The following is a 22,213-nucleotide window of genomic DNA, read 5'->3' on the forward strand; positions in this document are numbered from 1 at the left end:
TTGGTACCCCAGTGCAAGCAAGTTTTCTCGTCACGACACTGGAGCAGCTGGCTTGGCGGGTGGAACCTGAATGCGCAGTAGCTAGACTCGTCCACTCGTTTGAAACAGAGGGGGCCAAAAAATGTACTCACTGTTTGCTAGTTCATATCTCGTGGCAAATTTAACCTGACGTGACAATTTTTGGCACTGAAAGAGGGATATGGTATGTGTTCGAAATGAGCACCAGCACATTCTATACAACACTCATGATGCCAAACTACGGCTGTTAGTGTATCGCCATATATACTTGCTCATATAGTTCGGGGTTCAAATTAAGTGAGAACGAAAAATGAGAATCGCTGGCTTCAATAATGCACAACTTTACTACAAAATTAAAAACATAATTTTACCTAATGTTTTTGTTGTTGTTGTTGTTTAAAGGACAGATAGACTACTAAAAATGCTACAAAAGCTTACAATGCTTTTTCTTTTGCCCATTTCTCGTAAGTAAAAAGAGATAATGAAATGTAACTTACCACAATAATAGATAATGTTATTCTACACCCGAAAATATGAATCGGAAGAATTTTCAGTGTTGCCATCCATAAAAATTACAGTGTGACCAGTATAGGAATTACTCAAAAATCTTGGTTAAAGTAGCAACAAGGAAAATGAACTCAACGGTAATTGATGACTTATCATGTTGTCTTGGCTCCATGTTAACTACTATTTAAGTAATATTTGAATTTATTTTGTAATAAACAGAAAGTGTAATTTTAATACGAAAAACGGGCACAAGAAAAATTGTTAGCTTTTGTATCATTTTTAGTAGTCTACTCCCTCAACACCATCAATGTTCTAGTGCTTACAACATTTCAAAACACGTAATGAAGCAACAACCATTTAAGTTTATACATATAAAATAAACAGCATTTCTGCAATGCAAATGCATACACAATACATAATGAAGAGCCGACATGCAACAATGTACCTGAACTGTTCATTATAGATACGATTCTTGTCATTTATTATCTCGTTTTTTGATTGAACAGTTGAAACCTAACTAAGAATAATTACATTACTTATAGCTACGATATATGTAGACGTGATGTAGCTTGTGTTATGTACTCAATAACAGCTTGAAGAAAACAAGGCGGAGACATGAAATGAATGTAAATATTATCAGCAACTTGATCTTTTGGTATTCCTATTCATAAACCCACGAGCTCGAGTTCGATCTTTCCTATCCCAAACCCACTCATGTGGCAATGTGCTGCACAGTTCTAGCAGACGATCCGCCATGTGACTTGCTTTCGACTCTAGTACTTGAAGGAGCCGAAGCTATTGGGTATTAGCCGAAAGTGTAATCCGTGCATTTGTGTCTATACTTCCTGCCCCGGCTCAATGTAAGCGGTCGCATACTATTTAGGTCTATGCTGAATACGAACAGTAAGAAGGGAAGGATGCAAAATTTTTTTGAACCCAGGAGCATAAAATATCTAATACAGGCCTGTCGATCATACATACATATATATATATATGTATAAAAAAACACATTGACAGTTACGGTCTCCATATTCAAAACATGTTCATGGAACTAGTAGCGGGGCCAAGGCCATTCTATTTAAGTAATACAGAAACAGTGTCGTATAATATTTGCAGTGTAACGATTAGATGCGATCAAAGCACATATTAGCTATTTTTCAATTACACATACAGTAAATTTTTAAACATTCAATGGTTTATTATTATTATACAGCAAGTACAACAAATATTCATCTGCCACCAAGAATTGACTACAAAAAATATCAAAAGACAGAAATAGTAAGAAAAATAAGTTATCCTCTAACTACAGCAGTGAAGAACTAACTACAAAGCCAAAATACCTGTCCTTGTTCGTCAGTGTAGACCACAGAATGTGCATTACGAGGCACCATCGCAAATGCTATTCCATCATGCAGCAAAGAAGCATTTTTGGCATCAAGGACGAAAAGATGCAGAACAGGCCAGTAGTGGCAAGACGAATGCATGTTTTATTTATTTATTTAAAAAAAAAAATAGAGGTTACGTCCATAAGAACAAATTCGCAGAGGACAAATACCAGCAACGTCCAGGAATTATTTTTTTTTTCCATTTGGCATCAAACAAAATAAAAGAAAAATAAACAAAGGGAGGACAACAATGCATGCCAATGGTACATAATTTCAATAAGTTAATTTTGGAATCGTAAACGTTACACAGTTTACGGGTACAGAATTAACATTAAAAAAATAAACAGCGTAATCACAGCATGATAAACAAGTTACCAGGCAGTTAAAAAAAAAAAAAAAATGTATGTTCGTTTGCACAACAATTGCAGTTAACATATGGTTTTGGCCAGTCCAGTTGATGGACAAGGATTAAAGGAGAATTTGTTGTATTGGTTAGATGGATGGATATGGTAGGTGCGACACATCAGACAACCATGGAGAAAAAATCAGCCAGTTGGAAGGAAGCATGAAACAAGAAAGAAAATAAAATAATAAATAAATGAATAGAAAAAAAAATGCATGCTTATAAATTTCAATCTTACGAACGTAACAATAAGCTAATATTTCTAGTATGCAGACGTGGAAATAAAAATGGCGTACATTTCACAAACAAAAACCTTATTATATAAATCAATATATCTATATATACTTCATATGAGCACCAAAATATCCCATTTTTAATCGAGTTACGCAGAAAAATGATATTCTTTTATTACGAGTATTAGACGGGAAAATAAATGTAAATAAAAAAAAAACTTATACATTTGTACACTATTAGCACTAGTAAATAAGAACGGAACTGAAGAAAATACTCAGGCATGGCAAAAATGACACGCTATACAAAACAGTATTGAAACTGGTGCTACAAAAGCTTTGACATTTTAAAATCCTTTATACGTAGGCGACTACACTTAAATAAGTAAATAAATAATTCACTATAAAAAGTTGCTGCTTGTTACATTTGTATCCAAAGTCTTTCAAGGAAATATCTCTACCAATTGGTCATTTTCAAGAGAAAGCTGAAAGAAGTTGCCGCCAGCAACTAAAGTTCTGCCACTTATAATGATACGAAGTAATTTTGGTAGACTGGTATTTATCCCAAAATCTAAGGATATCTGGCTGCTTTAAACCTGCATAAAACTGGTGAAAAAAAAAGTCAAAAATATAACATATGGGAGTTAATTTGGATATCTGATGGAAAAGTGGCAAACAAGTACCATCCTAGTATATGAAACAGCGAAATTTTGCTACGCACGAAGAAGCATTGATCTTTATTGCTCATTCCTTGCCTTCGCCCATGTTTTAGTTTTTACAGTTATGATGGTAAATGCTTCCACAAATCCACAAAACTTTTGTTGCTGATAGCACAATAAGATATCATCATAAAAACATTTTAGAGAAAAGTTCACTTATATTTTCTAAAATAATGCTAACAAAAATTCTTGCGTATAATTTTTAATATGACATTAAAACAGTTTATCTTATCAAACCGATGTAACGTGGTAGATAGAAAATGACCAAATGGTTGAAATATTATTTCAATTATTCCGTTCGTCTTAACTGTTTTTAGAACTGGCTATAAAACCTTACTTACAAAGTTTACGGGCACAATTAAGATACTGTTTGTTACCAGATTAATTCAATATGTGATGGATCTTATTATCTGACTCGTTTAAAAACTTCCAATGCACATATATAAAAATATATATTCTATAATACAACGTAACTCATATTATTTAATTTTATATATTTTTTAACGTGTCATAATATCTAGAAACTGCTGGAATTTTACCATAAATTAGGAACCATTCATCGTAGTATAAAATATAGCACAATTCCTGCTTTAGAGAACATATTCATTGGTCTTATTGCCTTCGGTTAACATTAATGGAAAACGAATAATTTTACGCGTTTCATTACCTCAAAATATTAAAGAAATACATTTTAGTAGGATGTTCGTGTCGATAATATGTTTTATTCGGTCAATATTCTTATGATAGGTTTACCAAGAAAGTCCACAAACGTATTAAGGAATCTATTTCTGACTCTCACGTGACATACCACGTATTAAGCGATCTATCTCTTGTCTCTCGAGTGACATACCTCAACTAATTATTACGTACATGGACTTTTAGAAAGAAAATCGAGATTACAATTCAAGTTGTGTTTTCATCAATTAAGCGCGACACAAATTATCATAAACAGATGTAGTTTTTAAAAAAATGCCTAGGACGTATCTGAAAACGACCATTTGGGGGTACTGATAAAAATTAAAAACAAGTCCTTTAACGAAAGTCTCAATAAAATTATATAATTATAGTTCGACGCAAAGAACATGTTATTACAGGGTGTCTACTAAAATTCCACAATGAAATTTCGTGACCTTTTCGTAACCTTTTCTTTACCAAATCATAAAATTTCCCAACATTTTCAAGAGCGAATTTGGGTGCGAATTAGGCTGAATTTTCATCCATGCGATACAAACGTATTTTGCTTGTGATTTGGTAGCGTCTAAAGCCGACCATACACATTTTTGGTATTGAATTTTAATGTTTTATAGAACAACATTTTCAAATCTGTACTTACATTTGTACAGTTAAAAAAAATCGTGACCCAAAAGCAAAATTTCGTGACTTTTTCGTGACTTTCATGACCGTTTTCTGATTTGGTGACTTTTTCGTGACATTCGTGACTTTCGTGACCGATAGACACCCTGTATTATAAAATATCTACAGAAGACGACGTAACTGTATTTTAATATCAAGGTCTTATACTGAACTACTTTCTTACAAGTGTATTTTATCTTTCTTTTTTCTGTTAAGTTTTCATAGTTTATTTCTGATTTTACGTTGTAATGACTCCACTTCCATGTAGCTACATTTATAAGCACGATGATTCAGGACGAATTTCACTCAACTTCAGACGATTCTTAAACTTACGTGGAAAATGTATACGAAAATTATACTATACTTCTTCAGTCAGGTTCAATCTGCGACTTCTTCTTGATAGAGACTTTTATCAATTTATTATTGCTGTGTTTTCATACGAACTTGTCCCATACAAGTAAGCGTTTCCATAATGAGAGAGAGCTTAGAAAATTATCCTTACCAAGCTTTCGTATCTATTCGAGATTTCGACAGGATTAAAAATTAAATTATTAGTTATAGTAATTCTAAATGAATTAGATTAGTTTAAATGTTCTGATGGAGAAGACAAAGAGAAAAAATTGCCGCAATTATAAGGTACTAAAACTGGAAACAAAATGCAATTTTGGTGAATTCATACAATTAGTGTGTATGTAAAGAGATATAAGAAATTTATATACTATATATGATAAGTCGATTCTTCTTCGTAACTAAACTGGTTGTGGCCGCCAACTTTATGGGGAGTATAAATAAACTTACTTAAATGTTGCCACATTACTATATTATACTTATTTTATTTATTCTTTTCACGGCATTTCCTGATTCAAGGCATGTATGCTGGTAGCTATTTTTTAAATATTCTTCGGAGTTAACACAAGACTGAAATTTAATTACGAAAAACTGTAATTTATTGCGATATGTTTCAATATTGTAGAATCCCTGTTCTGTAACAAAACGCAATACAAAAGTAATGATTAAAAATACATCAGGGATTCAAAAAATGGCGCTTTGATTTAAAATATATTAACATTTATTTGATAACAAACAAACGTAATTTAGAGAATTAAAAATTCTACATACATGCAACAACATATAATACATAACAGATTTTCTACATCTTACATTATACATTGATCAAGGAAACTTAAGTCTTGGTTTTACATCATACAGAACATCAACAGGGAATAATAATTGTAAGTTTTAGAATCAATCAATAAATAAAATAATTCCACAATATAATACTTGGTAACCACGACCTGGTTAGTTACGATTTTTTAAAAAAGATAGTATATAAATTCCTCACATGCCATTTTTCTCTTTCCATTCATTTAAAAAAAATCTGATTTTTAATTTTTAACTCTGGTGAGTAGAAACGAAATCTCGGTACGAATACTTGCTACATGAGGCCCAAGGTAAGTTTACTCATTATAATAACGTGCTTCGTGCGTACTATTTCGAATCTGAATGTGTTCTAGAACGATATAAACTAAATACTAGTACACTGAATACATATGGTGATAGATATTCAAACTAATTGATTGTCACAGATATCAGCAATTATTATCTATAAGACATACAAGTTGCTGGAAATACTGTCTAACCAATTTTTGAATATCTTTAAATGTCATGATATGGTCCAAAAATAGGGAACTGATTACGTCCAATTCACTTCATTTTTGAAATTATAATAATCTATATTTTGTTGTTCAAAATATTCAATGCTTCTAAATAAATAAATATCAACAGAATAAATAATCTACTGCAACTGTTATTGAGAGAATTTATGATATAAATTCGAAGTACGTGTAATTTTAAATATATGGAATAAAAATACGATAAATGTGTGATTTCAATGACTGAAAATTTGTGTACTGTATTGCTGTATTTGTGCTACTGAAAAGTATATTACCACGTGATGAGACCTACGTCTGAATTAGATGTAGTCAAAACATTCATGTGTCTATTTTTTGTTACAAATACCCTTTCGTAACTTCTATTTGTGCGTATGTTTTACCATGATTAAAAAAAAAAAAATGTTCCTTCCACTTTTAGTAAAAAATAGATGTATTGTGCAAATGCTACTTCTATCTCATAATTATCCAAAGTAACCGACTACTGTTAATAAAACAACGTCAATTAGAAATATCAATAACAAGTGGGAGTTAATGTAATATCTGTTATGCCACCTTAACGATATTTTATTATCTTATTTTCGATTATTTACTTTCGTAGTTATACTTCTGACAGCACCAAATTCTTACCCATATTTATTAGGAAAAAAAAAAAAAAAAAACTTTCTACCAGCATCACCCTGTAGTAACCAAAACCCTTGGGAAAAAAGCAAACCAACAAATGCAATCCTACGTATAGGCAAGATAGCCAAATAAGTGTTTCTACCATACGTTTCTATAAGAATAGCCTTGTACGGAACTTTTGTTAGTTAATAATAGGTTCTGTCTTACCTCTTACGCAGCATACAAGAATGCAGAAAGTAACAGAAAAACACTGGAAAAACTCAAAATGTATACATTTTTTCGTACTTTTTAAACTAAAAGGCTGGGCTTTCTGAGGAGAAGATTGAAAAAGAAGCATTAATAAAACAATAAAACATGCATTTCCAAGCATTATTATTACAAATACTGGCTGATATATTTTACATACAAAGATCAGCGGGATTAGACAGTACAATAACACATCATCGATACAATCAGTGATGGCGACAAGCGTGACCAGTCAGGCAGCTGGATAACCCACATCCTTCAGTAAAGGACAGCAGTAGAAGGCACTTCTCGTGTTTTGACCAAAAAAAAAAAAGTATGGTGGCATCCCAGTGATGCAAATACTAAAAAAATGAGCACTTCCACACAAGCCTGACCACAAACTGGTGCAGCACATTGGTTAAAAAGGGTTCTACACTTAATATGTATAAATATTTATATGTATAGGTAAATATATATATATATATCAGCATGTCAATAAATTGAAACTTCTACAACAATTAACAACAACAAACATGTCTATAGCGTATCTAAGTATATATATATATATATATTTTTTTGTTTAGTTTGACTAACGTAAGTACACTGCCACAATCTGGAGCATGTACGAGCAATATAATCACGCACTCCTATCGAGTGTACGAAATTTATAATAAAAATATATACATACATAATATATAAAGTGAAAATGCATGCACGGATTTTTTTTTATTCACTTAAAATACCGTCCTGTATCTTGTACACAGAAATTAAATTCTTATTACCAGCATTGTCTGCAAATATTTAGTGAAAACAGCGCCTTTTTTTCATATAGTGGCAAAAATACAACAGAACTGTATGTATTCAATGTTATTTTTTATTTATTTGTTTATTTCATCTGATCTTTTAGATGTTAATTTTTCTTCAATCGATTTTAATAAAGTTACGAAGATGCTACACCCAAACGATGTGAAAAACGTTAATTAGTTATACTTTTTTTTTTAATTATTAAAAAAAAATGTGCTGCTGTTAACTGCAGTCGCAGAACAAATGTGGAACTGCTCGAAAATAGGAAGACATACAGTTCTCCGATGCTTTGTATTAACTACAAATACAACCACTTTCAAGGGGGAAGTTAAACGTATATATATATATAATATATTAAAAATATATACGTAAATATATATATGTAATATATTTGGTCCCATAGGGGACTAGTCTAAACAATAGAGTACTACATTAAAAGAACGAAATGAAAGTTGCACAATTATAGCATTTCATCTGTAACACAGAAAAGTACTTTTGGAATTTAAAAAAAAGTAATTAAAAAAAACTACTCTAGCACTACTAAGTAAACTGTAATACAATATATAGCTTACGCAACTACACATGCTGTATGCTTCTACTAATATTACACTGCAGGCTTTCATATACGCTGATCATGCAGATAATTTCTGAATATTACAGGGTGATTTCTTAATTCGTTATTGACAACCATTCTACGTATTATTATTATTATTTTTTTTTTATGGCCCGACTCTTGACTTTTGTGATTTGTTTAAAAATTAACTCTCAACATAAATAAACTGAGAACTGCATGATTGATATTGGTAATGATAAACAAGCCTTTTTGTTTTTGCATTACTTGTTATCACAGTTTAAAACTATACTCTACAATTTCCACTGACAAAACTACAGTACAATTTCACTGAAATAAGTGACCTTTTTTTTTTCCTCCAAGAAAATTTCCCCCGATTTTTTGTTAAATGTCACTTTTCAACTTGACCATACTTTTAGTAACAGTTCTATACATCAACAAGAATATACACGATGCTTTACCACTCTAAAAAATACTGATCAAGTAACGAAAAATAAAAATTTTGACTAGAAAGGAACTTGAATGTTAACAACGATGAGAGAATTTATATGACTTATTATCTTTATATTTGGGTGACTTTTCTCTTTTCTTTTATATCGTTTTCATTTTCTTGTAAGGCTGTATACTCATTGTTGTCAAAACATTATTGTTACTTATAGGAGTGTACTGGGTAAGCATACTATTGTTAACCATGCCAGTAGTAGGCTGTTGTGGTATAGCAAATGGAGTGCTTAAAGTTTGAATCAATTGTGGGCGAGTACCAGGGATTAGGGAAAATGGTGGAAAGAAAGTGGTTGGAATGGTTGCCGGCATCGTAGGAGGTCGAGTAAGAGTGGTCAATCCTTGGTTAAGAATAGGATACTGTTGCGGTGCTGGAAATCTAGGTTTAACAGCCTGTTTATTGAGAGCAACCCCAGTATAGCTGAGAGCTGTTAATGGGTTGATAGTAAGCGATGCTGTCGCAGCAGTAGCAGAAACCGCTTTCATTGAATTCATTAAATTTTGCTGTGTTAAGTCTTTCGTGTGAACCAGCATATTCGATGCTGATGATGATTTTGTGGTAACATCGTTGCTCTGATGTTTATCACTGCCGTCTGCAATGTTGTTAGCTGTGGCAGCAGCTTTTGTAACGCTACTGGACGATTCAGTGTTTCCTCCTACACCAAGAGTGAGCGAAGGCGTAGTACTGCTTGGGGAGCTTGTGGGGCTGACAGGTGTAGAAGTGGTAGCGGTGGAAGTGGTGGAGTACTCACATGATACAGGGACAAACGGTTGCTGTAATTGCATCAGTTGCTGGTAAGTGGTTGCATTGGGCTGGTAAACAGGCACACCGGATTTGTCGGCCGCTGGTCGTTTGTATGGAACCATACCAGGGAAGGCCTGCAATGGAAAATGAAGTTGATTATTTTACCCTTAAAAAGCTCTTACCTGAAATTATAACCTTAAACAACAAAGCACGCAAATCCATGGAACACAAATTAAAACTAACGATTTTAAAGCTAGACAAAGTATAAACACTTAATTAACCATACCAAATTCAAGTTGTATGTTAGTAACTTTAAATGCTTCTTAAACACATTCATCATCCAGCCCTAGTTTTAGTTTAACTTTAAGTTTCTAAACAAAGGAGTGTTCGCCACATAACTTAATTATAGCAAGCATATTTCATCGATTAAGGATTTCACGCCAGCGTCCTTATTACAAATAGTCATACAAAGTAATGAGTGCACCTGTGCTTAAGAATTTTGTATTAGGTAAATTCAGTATCAATTTTCCGAATATTACAACTCAGCTAACTAAGTTAGTTTTAAATAAAGTACACACACAAAGATAAAAATGATGCGTGCTTTTGGGATGATGACAGTATCAAAAGCCATGAAATATTAGCCAAAGAAAAGAAAAGAAGCGAATTTTCAATGGAATTCTTGAATTTTACTTTCTTTTCACCACCAAGGTTGTAAGAGACAATGTAAATCTATAGCCATCCCTGTTTATTTGTTTTCTTTTCTGTACAGAAGACATCTTTCTACTTTTTTTTTTAAGGTATAGTTTTAGCATTTTCCAACCCAATTTTTCTGCTACATGCATACTCCCAGCTACTATTTTATGTAGGAAGGAAGTTGGTAGTTTGCTGGTGTTACTCTTCACTTTTTGAAGAGAAATACATAAAAATTAACTCATCTTATTCTGATGATTTTATTATCAATTTTAGATTACACAAAATAATTAGAAGTGTTTTCATTTATAACTTTTACTCTCACTTCTCTACAAGCGCAAGAGCACGACTTGCATTATCTGCTGGCCAGAGTCCATGCTACACAATGAAACTTGTCGGACCGTCTTCCAACATAGGAGCCAAACAAGAAAATCATTTTGTCGGACGATTCGATAGAGGATTGGAAAGGTTAAAACTCTGAATTGTTTTCTTTGTGGTACTAAGGAAGTTACTAACAGGCACGAAATAGAAATCAATGTAGAAAGATGTCCTGCCTCTACAGGAAAGAAAGTAAATAGGCACAATAAGAATCCAAGTTATTTACATCTTAAAAGGATCAACACATAGTGCACTGTTATCTTTTCAATGTGGAATGTATTTTATATCAAATAATTTTACAACGTTTCAATATGTTCTTATTGTTCCTATGTGTGTGTGTGTGTGTTTGGGTGTGTATTAAAATAAAAACCCTCATCTTTATGATATTTTTTCCCATTCTTGAATCAGATTAGTTCATAGGATATAGAGTGTTTCTTTACAACAAAAGAAGAGTGAAAGAGATAGTGAAACAATGCTTAAACTAATTTTGCATGATGATTCAAGAATAAGAAGAAAACTGATTAAGTACACAGAAACATGTAAGAAATGAATTATACGAGAATTACATTATACAGGGTGTTTCAAAACAACACCGACAACGTTTGGGAAGTGATTCTTGACACCATGGGACCTACCGTAATCGGGTCAAGACTTCACTTAGGAACTAGTATGTGCCCTATCCAAATATCCGAAGTTTCAGAATCCTGCGGTACTTCCGCAACAATTTTTATAGAGGTAGTTGATGAGTACTTCAAATTATATGCCCGTAGCCAAACTCCTACTATAAAAATTGTTGTGTGAGTACCTTAGGATTCTGAAATATGTATTTTTGGATAGCACACATATCAGTTTCCAAGTAGAGTCTTAACCCGACTACGGTACGTCCAATAGTATTGGATCTATGAACCTTTAAAGTTCATTTTATTCATGTTTTCGGCAGCCTATAACTCCCAAAGGAAGCGTTTGTACTCCCAGATTGGTCTATACTTTTGGTTTTATGTTGGTGTCAGGAATAATCTTCCAAACGTTGTTGGTGTTGTTTTGAAACACCCTGTATATACGATATTTCAAATTCGAAACCTGTCCCAGCTTTGTGAGGGAATAAAATGATTACAACAATCAATGTAGATTAACTTAAAAAAAAAAAGTATAAAAATAAAAATAAAAGTGATTAAACAACTATATAATCGTAAAATGTAAATGTACAAAGTTTATGGTATAGTAGAATTTGTTGTCAAAGTGAAAGCGTTACAGAGCATGTATTACAAGGATTAGCTCATTTTTGGGTGGTGCAGGATAAAAGCTTTGCCACAATGCATGAAATGCTCACAAATCGAAAGCTGAACTTAAAACTACTTTTTTTTTTTTTTTTTTTTTTTATGCCATCACAACATTCCTTTAAAGAACGAGGACGGAAAATATATGTAAACAGCATAATAGAAGATGATAATGTGGATTATTTTTTATTATACAATGACCCAAGATTTTACATAAAATGATGACAATGAAATAAATCATATAATTCCTTTTAATAAGTAAAATAATATTATGCCACCGTTTTACGGCATCCTAAAATATGTTAATACTTTGATGAAGGTGAAATGTCGCATGAGAATTTATGTCAATAAAAATATATTACTAACATAAGCATGGAGAACAACAATGCCACAGAGAGGGCGTAACCCTCTGAGAGGCAGGAGAAGTCTATAATTTTCCAGAAACATATTGCATTGATAAAAGTCAATTTTCCTATTATCCTTAAAAAAAGAAGGTGATCTAATCGTGAATCAGGTGGTTAATGTTAACGTATGAAAAAACAAGTAAACAATTGTTCTCTTTTTTCCAATGTATCTTCTATAATTAGAAATTCGGAGAGAGAAAACTTGTAACTGGGCCGCAGACCGAATTCATTTCTTGAACTTGGTATGATACTGTGTTAACCTATACGCTACGCTCGTTCGTCTCCAGCTAGGGCACACATTCACTTTTGAGCTAAATCAAAGCCAAAATCACATTACATGGACTGTATTAAATTGGTGTTATCCTTGGTTGACCTAATATCCAAGTTAATGAACATCTATGACGGTAATGAATATCTATGATGTTATCCTTTTCTTATATCGTATCCTTTTATAGATGTGGATTCAAGCAGTGAGAAAGTACAACTAGCAAAGCGCACCTGTCCCAGCGCACTGTGGTAACCATTATTCCATCACGTCAGTCTTCAGACTAGACAATATTTTCACTCCCGATGTTGTGCTCTGTCATTTATGACACATGCACTGTACTACAGTTATTGTTGCGCTTGGTCAACTCAGAGCATATATCTACAACGACTGAATTGGACATTATGTAGAAAATGAAGAAACAACTACGTTTTCTTACATTATGTATTCTGTACGTGTAAATTAAGCTCGCAGAAACTGGGTCGATAATAGAGGCAATGATGGATATGATGTTAGAAACAAAAGAATCTTTCCCAAATTCTTACATAATATTTAATTCAATCATCATACGTGTTCCTTGACAATAGATAATGGATTGCCTGAGCACAAAAGTAATTCTGGTACAATCTACGTGGTTTAAATAGCTAAACATCAACCCCATGGGTGTGAATATGTGGCTGGTCTGTACACAGACTGAATAACGTGGAGGTCTTTACGATGCATCTGAGATCCGGATTGGATCACCATCGATTCAGTGGCATCTTTTCGTCTTTGAATTTTGATATTGGCATATTTAGCACACTTAGTATTTTACTTCTATGCTTCAAGTTTTACAAGAAACCAAAATCTCTCATACCCACAAAACAAGAGTAACAAAATCTGAAACAAGAACCACACAGGGTGCCTAGTTAATCATTTACTATTTTAATATCATTGTAACTTCTTTATTTATGAACAGATTTTTATGAAACTTTTAAGTTTGAAAAGAACGACCTTAAGGTTTTGTTTGGTATCTTTTCTTTGCAGTTCGAATTGAAATCATGCCTGTAGTAAGCGTGAAACAGTGCGCAGAATAACATCTCAATATGAAGTTTGGAGATCTGTTGTCGACTGCAAAAGTGATGTCGAAAGAGGAATCCATGTAACACTGGATGCAAAAACAAATTAAAATTGAACTAAAATTAATAACAACAGGGAATGTACCTGACGCAACAAGAAAACGAAGATCACCTACTTCGAAAACATATGAGTCTTTCTTTATGCAAAATACAATGAATAGCGAAAGATATCTGGATATGCTCTTAACTTATGCGTGGTTCGTAATTTCACAGCAGAACACACAACTTCTTTTTACGCACGACAATGTGCCAGCACGTTACAATAACGAGGTCCGCAAATGGTTGCATGATATGTTTTCAGGACGATGGACTGAGAGACGTGGTGTACATTAATGGCTTTACAGCCCAGATTTAACACTTTGTTATTCTTTTCCACTGAGAATGAGCTAAGGAGGAGTTTTACAAGAGAAAACTACGAATTTGGATGACCTAAAAGCGAGAATAGCCGACATGATCAACAACACTCGAGAAAATTTTTTGCAAGTGGCAATGAAGAACGTACGAGATTGCTCAAGGAAATGATGAGAATGCGTGGTCACGTGCAGTCGTAACAACATCAAAGAAAACATCAAAAGATATTCTTCCTAAATGTACTAGTTTGATACAAATCCGTTTATAAATAATAAAGAACTTACAATGATTTAAAAATAGGAAGTGAATTATTACACATCCTGTATTACTACTAAGGATGCCTAACTGCCAACTACTGGTACCTTCAGGATGCCAAAAACTCGCTCCTCTCATGAAATTGTAGGTTCACTTATCACAAATATTAATATAATAATTACACAGTATTTTAGAAAATTATTAGCAGTTTCCTAAACAAACTAGCCAAGTTTTTGCCTAGACTTACAGCAAATATTCACAATTATACTAATCCTTTAGATAATCAAGCACGATGGTCTTAATAATAGGTTATTTGACATCTGTAAACATATGCAAAAAGCAAGGAATAACGCGTTAAACTACAAGTTGGTGCAATAGTAATTGTGATTTTTGTTAGTTTGAAATTTTGTACTAAATTAAAAAAAAAAAAAAAAAGTCATGTAATATACCATTTAGAAGAGCAAAATTCGCTCTACTTATTATTGCAGTTGATTTTATTCTAAGTACTTGTTTTTGCTTGTTTCAGGCTGTTTAAGTAATGATGGAATAAAGCAAATTCGAACAACTTTATTGTGCGAGTTTAAATTGGGACGTAAAGCTGCAGAAACTGCTCGCAATCTCAATCAAGTATTGAGCAGGGGGCCATTAGTGAAGATACAAACTCAACATTGGTTCCGAAAGTTTTACCAAGGATACGAAAGCATTGAAGAGGAGGAGGAGGTTTGTGGGGGTTCCTTCAGTGATTGAGGATGAGAATTTGAGAGTCGTTAATGAAGTAGGCTCACGTAAAACAACTAGTAGAAGAACTGATCATTCAACAATTGTTCGACACTTTCCCTAAATGCAAAAATCAAAAAAAGCTCGACCATGGGTGCCTCACGACTTGAACGAAAATAAAAAAATCTCCCCGATACAAAGTCTGATCTGTGCTGCTTCTTTCCCACAAAAATGACCCATTTCTTGATCTTATTTTGACACGCGACGAAAAGTGGATCCTATAGGACAACCAACAGCATTCCATGCAGTGGTGGACAGTGATGAGACGCCTCAAACGTAAGTTGTATCAAAAGAATATAGTGGAAGTATAAAATTTTCGACCTGGACTTAGTATCGTGAGGTAACTCAAGAACTACTTGAATTATTATCAGAGTATGAAACTTGGATTAAATCAGAAATAAAGGAAATGTGACTTGTATTAATCACACATCGCTCAACTAAAAGTCGTGTGGCCAACCATAGCCTTTCGTGCACTGTAACTCTAATACAGAATTTAGTCTAATTTGGTGTTCAAGACAAACACGTTAAGTATCATATATATCGTGAACCATATATGATATCCTGTACTCAACTTATTAGAGTAGCACTAACTTATTGGCCTAAACATTATGCTATGGCGTGGTTCGTGAATAACATGTAAGAAGAATTTTATAAAGGACTTAACTAAATCTTATTACATTTGTAATTAGGTAAGTTTAAAATGAATAGAAAGTTATCAACGACAATTTTAATAAATAGCAGACAAGATACCTCGGATGACAAGTGCATACACAGGACTTCAACCGAATAGACTATTCTGTCTTAAAAATAATGGAAGATGAAGTTTCTTTCTAAAACAATTACGGATTTCGAGCCTTTAAAAGGGCATATTACTTCTGAACTTATAAATTATCATCCAACAACTTTAGTGAAGTAATCTGTCATTCTGGTTAGATGTAACTTGTGCGTTGAAAATAATAAAGAACATTTTGAATATTTGATTTACGTAACTTAACTTGATATTATAGTACAACCTGTAATATATTCATGGTTTCATAGTCGATAAATAATTCATTTCAAGCGCCTTTTTCTCAAGCTACTGACGGTCTACTCTGTTTTATTTTTATATATTCACGGTAATATTTCTTTGTTCTATATGTAAAATGAAAATGAAATGAAATTTCAATGCCCTACCATTATGTCCTTTAGGCTAAAGGAAACGGCCGTTCTATGCGTGTTATGAACACTCCTGATAGATGTAACTACGTAACAGAAAAAAAATGATATATATCACTTTTTTTTTCTGTTACATAGTTACATCTATCAGGAGTGAAGTAAGAAAAGGAAGAAATCATCTTAAAACTCGACGTTTCAATGCAACACCGAACAAAATTAAATTTAGCGTTTATGACAATTTTTAAATCAGGTTTGTTGTTCTACCAACTGTCTTTCTTTTCATGCTTTGATTTCTGTTAATAACCTTATTGACAGCAATTCTCATGCGACTTTTATAAACTATCTTCTACTGTGAATTTTCTTCTAAATTTTACCCTGGGAATGATAGATGTTCGGAAATATCTCAACTAGGCATCTTAGAAAACAAAGAAGAAAAGTGATTTATATATATATATAAAAAAATCTTATATTTTAGCAGATCAAGTGAAAATAAGAAACGCATTTCTTGTTTGATTCATTTTACATGATCTATTTCAGCATTAAAAAATTGGTATTTTAAAAATTTACCAAACAAATAAAAAAAGCTTTACAGGTCATTTTTCTTTTGTGTTTACATGTTTATTTAAAACTAAACCAACACATTTTTACTGCTCGAGTGGTGTTTATTCATTTGTTTTAGATCAAAATATATATGACAATTATTCATATGTTGTTAGCTGGCGAGAGCACTGTTTTGAAATAACTTTCTCTCTGCTAATTATGTCTAAGTTTCACTGGGAGGCATGACTGTCGAATTTATAGTAGTTTTAACTCAATAAAGGTTTCTCAACGTGTTCAATCGATCTATTTGTAATAAGAAAGACATTGCAAGTTGAACACACAATAAAATGCTTTTTCCTGAATTTCTGTGCAGATGCCTCACATTTCGCAGCAAGAAAGATGAATCCTCTGGTATTGAGAAAACTAAGTAGCGTACACACGAAATGGACAAATTTATCTCAAACCCAAATGAAAGATAAATAAATAAATTCTGCTGAGCATAGTAAACAGGATCAAGCCTAGAAGTTTCAACTTCGTCCGGTAATGTCAATCCCTGGACGGTATTTGATGTCATTTAACGATCCTAGGTATAACTTCTAGTATTCTATAATTACACACTTTTGTTTTTAATAGTACAAACTCGGATATGGACAAAAACAGTTAAAATCACCGTTACCCGCAAAGACGTTAACGGAACTCCATGAACGAACTCGGTCGAAATAATCGCTTCAGCTACTATTACAAAAAGCAGAATTAACAAATTCTGTTTTGTTCACGAATTATCGTGTGAAGTAACGGACATACAAGCTAACATTATAATCTTATAAGGCCAACGAACATGATCCTAGTAATAACAGCAATAAAAATTGTTTATCTACTGTGAAGGCATATAATTTTATTTTGACAATATAATATATTGTGACAGGCAGTTTTTTTTTTTTTTTTCTGTACGCCTCTTCAACGATTATTATTAACATCCTGTTACGAAATGTAATACAATATTATCATTAAATCCACATTTTAAAAAAAAAATTAGCTAACATAGTGTTCACAACATGGGCTATCAAATAGATGCTTTGAAGATTTGCGCAATAGTCATGCCGAAATTTTGTGCTGCGCCTGAAGCAAAGCAAACAAGAAAAGCGTTCTGAATCTTCTCAATCGTTAAAAGAGCCTTGTCAAAATAAATACCGGTATTTGATAAGATCCAAACAAACGTTATCTTAACGGATTATTTGCAATGAAAAGCCAAACTTAAAAATGTAGGTGAATAAAAGTGTATGATATACTAGCTACAGTTAATGTTTATCTATTACTTATAGAATATTTTCTTTATTTAACTGCGTCACAACATAATTCGTACGCTTGTCAAGGTTTTAATTAATTTTACTTTTTCAAAGCTTCCCATTTAGCTTTATTTAGATGATGATTTTAAAACAATCGTATTTTCGTTAGTTTGGATTTTGCAAAATCAACTGTTTACGGAGGCAAATCTATGCATTATGCATATTGTATTGGAATAGCTGTAGTGCTATTTGAATTGTAGATCATCTTCAATTGCAATAATTAGTACACTAAGTGTCCATTATCACAAATATATTTATTTTCTACGAATGAAGAAGTTACCATTAGATGTTATATTCTTTTCTGTAAATTTAGAACAGCAAAACATTTCCATGTCTTCACCTCATAAATATAGAATCAATCTGAATATTTAGCTATGGCAAGTCCTCAAAATATTTTACTATTTATTTTTAAGTTTAGTGTTCTGCCTCAGAACCGATGCTTTATGAGACGTGGGCCTACAGCTCAAAGTAGGATGTAAATAACAAAACTCTCACCACAGATCGAATATGTCTTAAGAAGATTGTAATAGTACGTAATGCTAAGTTTTCCTCCGGATATTTCGAGATTGAAAAAAAAAAAAAAAAAATCCCTTCAAAAACCGTCGCCTTATTTTTTCTGTTTGACTAACGAAGGTAGATCTGTATCTGAAGCGCATAAACTATACTGAATTTGATATGTGCTCTGCTTACTTATACCGTAATATATAACGTTAACTAAAACATAGTAACTACCGAATAAAAGTGACTTGCGTTCTATAGCGATAACCCATCGATGGCGTTGAATTCATTTTGAGAATTTTGTAAAATTTAAGGAAAAAGATATTATTTAAATATATACAGGGTGGTAGGTAACTTCATCGACAAACTTTGGGAGGTGATTCCTTATATGAAATGAAAGAAAAAAGTTCTGATAAACATATGTCGAAAAGCGTCTCCTTTCAGAGTTATGAACCGCCGAAAATTCGAAAAATCATGTTTCGAAACGCCCTGCCTTAGAAACTATAGGACATATCTCAAGCGGTTTAAGGAATTACACAGGAACTAGTATGCGATCTATCTAAATATCCATGTTTTAACATCCTCCGTTATCGGCGGAACGAACGCGCCATTAGTACTTAAAGGAGTATCCCCATACCTCAATTTCCTTTTTATAGTTCGTTTCGTCGATAACGGATCACGGTAGAACATGGATATTTAGATAGAGCGCATACTAGTTCCTTTGTAATTCCTTAAACCGCTTGGGATCGGTCGTGTAGTTTCTAAGGCAGGGCGTTTCGAAACGTGAATTGTCGAATTTTCGGCGGCTCATAACTCTGAAAGGAGGCGTTTTTCGTCCCATGTTTATTAGAACTTTTTTCTTTTATTTCATATAAGGAATCACCTCCCAAAGTTTGTCGGTGGAGTTACCTACCACCCTGTATAATAAAAAACATAGTTCGTGATATTCCAGTTTAACACTTAAAAAACTTAATTCTTCAACATAGTTATACAATGTAAACAAGTGAGCTTTGACATTGTAATAGAAACTTGTATGTTCTTTATCATTGTATATCTTAAGAGAATGTGTAATTGTCTGTGCTCTGTCTACACATTTCACAGTACCAAACGAAACTTGCATGAGTTTCTAGTAGTAATCGAAGATCATAATTTCTTCTTTTTATTTTTCGGATAGAAAAAGCCAAAGTGATGCAATGCTTATTAACATAAATGTATGTAAAAGCTATGCAAATTCGCATTGGTTAGGAAGGTAATTTTGAATTTTTATCTTTTTTTAAAAAAAAAATAAATAAATAAAAAGCACTAGGTTGCAAAGATATAAGAGAAAAAGAAGTTTTGAGTATGAAGGAGAAATGAGCTTTGTTGTTTAGAAGAAGAGTAATTCGTTGAAATACCTACTCCAATACACTTAATATCTAAAAAAAAATATCTAAACACTGTTATATTTAAATGACTCACAACATTTAACAGAATGAGATAACCATACAGAAACTTCACTTACAAAGTTGTCATAGTAGACAGAGCCAAGAGACTTCATATCCATCTGAAATGGGAAATCAAATTTTCAGTTTTTTTTCTTCTAGCCCAAATAAATCAGTCATCTGATTCAAGGGTACAAAGAAAGAACAAAAAGAAAGAAAAAAAAAAACTCTTACTAAAAAAATCTACTTTCCTCAAGTTAGCAGAACTTTGAAAAGATCGCTTTAATCTGTTTTCTCCCAATATACATATATATATTTATTTACATTTTCTTAATATATAAAGAAATATTCGTATAGTGCTAGTCTAGAAATTTTCCAGAATGCGTACAAGATCACTAGAAAATATAACTTAATAAGAAAATAATCTGTCTGAATGAGACTCAAAAACTTGTCAATATGTATTTTTTTTTTTACTGTTTCGTTTCCAAATAATAAGTCTGCATTTTTTGACAGTCAAATGTCGGGCATTTGATTTTCTTCCATGTATTAACATGTATAGGCATAAAAAAAGAATATTAACTGAAACTAAACGTGTTTTGAATGCGCTATTTGTATTCTAGTTTCTTATAAAAATACCAAGATATCAATGGCTTTCATCAATAAGAAAGATCGTTGACTGCACATGATTGTTCACCAATGAATGAATATGAAGACAGAGAAGAGATTTACGTTTGCAACCAAACTGTCCCGCAATTACAACCGTGATTCAATTTTTGCAAAAGCATGTTTATTTCAAATCACTGCAAAGTCTTTCTTTCTCCCGGCATTATTAAACACTCCCAATAACAGGTATGAATATTTTGGAATAATACTTTACATATTGGATAGTGGTAGGCTTTCTATGTAATATAGTTAATACTTCGATGAATTGTTGTAACGTGATTATTTTAAGAAACTAACACTTAGAATACTATCTGGCAATACAAACCTTTTGATTATGCATAGATTCCGCAGAGAATAAAAAGAAAAACGTCAAAGGTAAGAAAACGTCCAACAATCTGTCAGGGGAGTCATTTTATTTTATCCAACGTGGCAGGCAGATAGTTTCATCTATTTTCTTCCACATTTTACTACGTTTTAAATTTAGTCTTTTATCTTAAGATAAAGAGATGTATGTGTAAATATTCTTTACGATGTGTGACAGCCACGTTAGCAGTTCATATTTTGATTTTCATATGACTGCACGAAGAATATTTACTATATAAAGGTATAACAATTTAATTCCAGGAATGTGCACAGTCCAATACTATGAGGTATAAATAACACATCCACTAGCATTTGAGTGTGAGCTGGCATGTGCGAATATGAGCCCAACTGGGTAGAAGTCCAGTTAATTGCATGGTGTTGGCATGTGCGAATATGTGCCCAACTGGGTAGCAGTCCAATTAACTGTATGTATTGCATTCTTGGTGGAAAATTACAGACATGAATCTGGAATAGCATTAAGTATTCGTGAGATCATGGTCCAAAAATCCATTCCAAATTTCACTCGCCATCTTATTTCCCTGGCTTAGCATCATGTGACTTTTTACAATTTCCAAAATTAACTGGACTTAACCGGTCACTTTCTCTGGAATTCCAGTTTTTTTTTTTTTGTGTGTGTGTGTGTGTGTGTGTGTCTGTGTTTTTATAGGTAATATTTAAGCATTTTATATAAATTATGATTTGATTTTCGATGAATACTGAAGATTGTTATTTTCAAAAGCAATATTTATTGATTTTGTGCAAGAAAACAAACTTCTTTCGAATGACTACCTTGGAAAATACTAATCTACTTTATTTTTCAGGAAGAAAACTACAGAAAATTCTCAAATGAAAACCTCTAAAGCAGTTACAACATGAATATATAAATAAATGTAATAACTTTTTTTTTTTTTTGTTGTTGTTGTTAAAAATACACTGTAATTACGTTAAAGCAGCAAT

General features: G+C 32.6%; 1 protein-coding gene across 23 annotated transcripts in view; it reads right to left on the reverse strand.

Moving 5' to 3' along the window:
• Nucleotides 1–22,213, reverse strand: part of LOC145692973 (muscleblind-like protein 1) — a 1,077,958-nt gene that overhangs the window by 21,010 nt on the left and 1,034,735 nt on the right. For 12 of the 23 annotated variants that reach the window (XM_081768578.1, XM_081768579.1, XM_081768580.1 and 9 more), the window contains 2 exons: nucleotides 20,311–20,352; nucleotides 7,265–9,889 (listed from right to left, as the gene is read on the reverse strand). In XM_081768578.1, coding sequence (XP_081624704.1) covers nucleotides 9,101–9,889; nucleotides 20,311–20,352 — 831 coding nt within the window. In that variant the 3' untranslated portion in view covers nucleotides 7,265–9,100. Of the gene's footprint in view, nucleotides 1–1,865; nucleotides 1,925–7,264; nucleotides 9,890–20,310; nucleotides 20,353–22,213 lie in introns of those variants that run through there. The other 11 variants (XM_081768595.1, XM_081768591.1, XM_081768589.1 and 8 more) reach the window with 5 other exon arrangements.

This window comes from Thermobia domestica, chromosome 8 (genome assembly GCF_964235325.1).
Source record: "Thermobia domestica chromosome 8, izTheDome1.hap1.1, whole genome shotgun sequence".
NCBI classification, from domain to species: Eukaryota; Metazoa; Arthropoda; class Insecta; order Zygentoma; family Lepismatidae; genus Thermobia; species Thermobia domestica.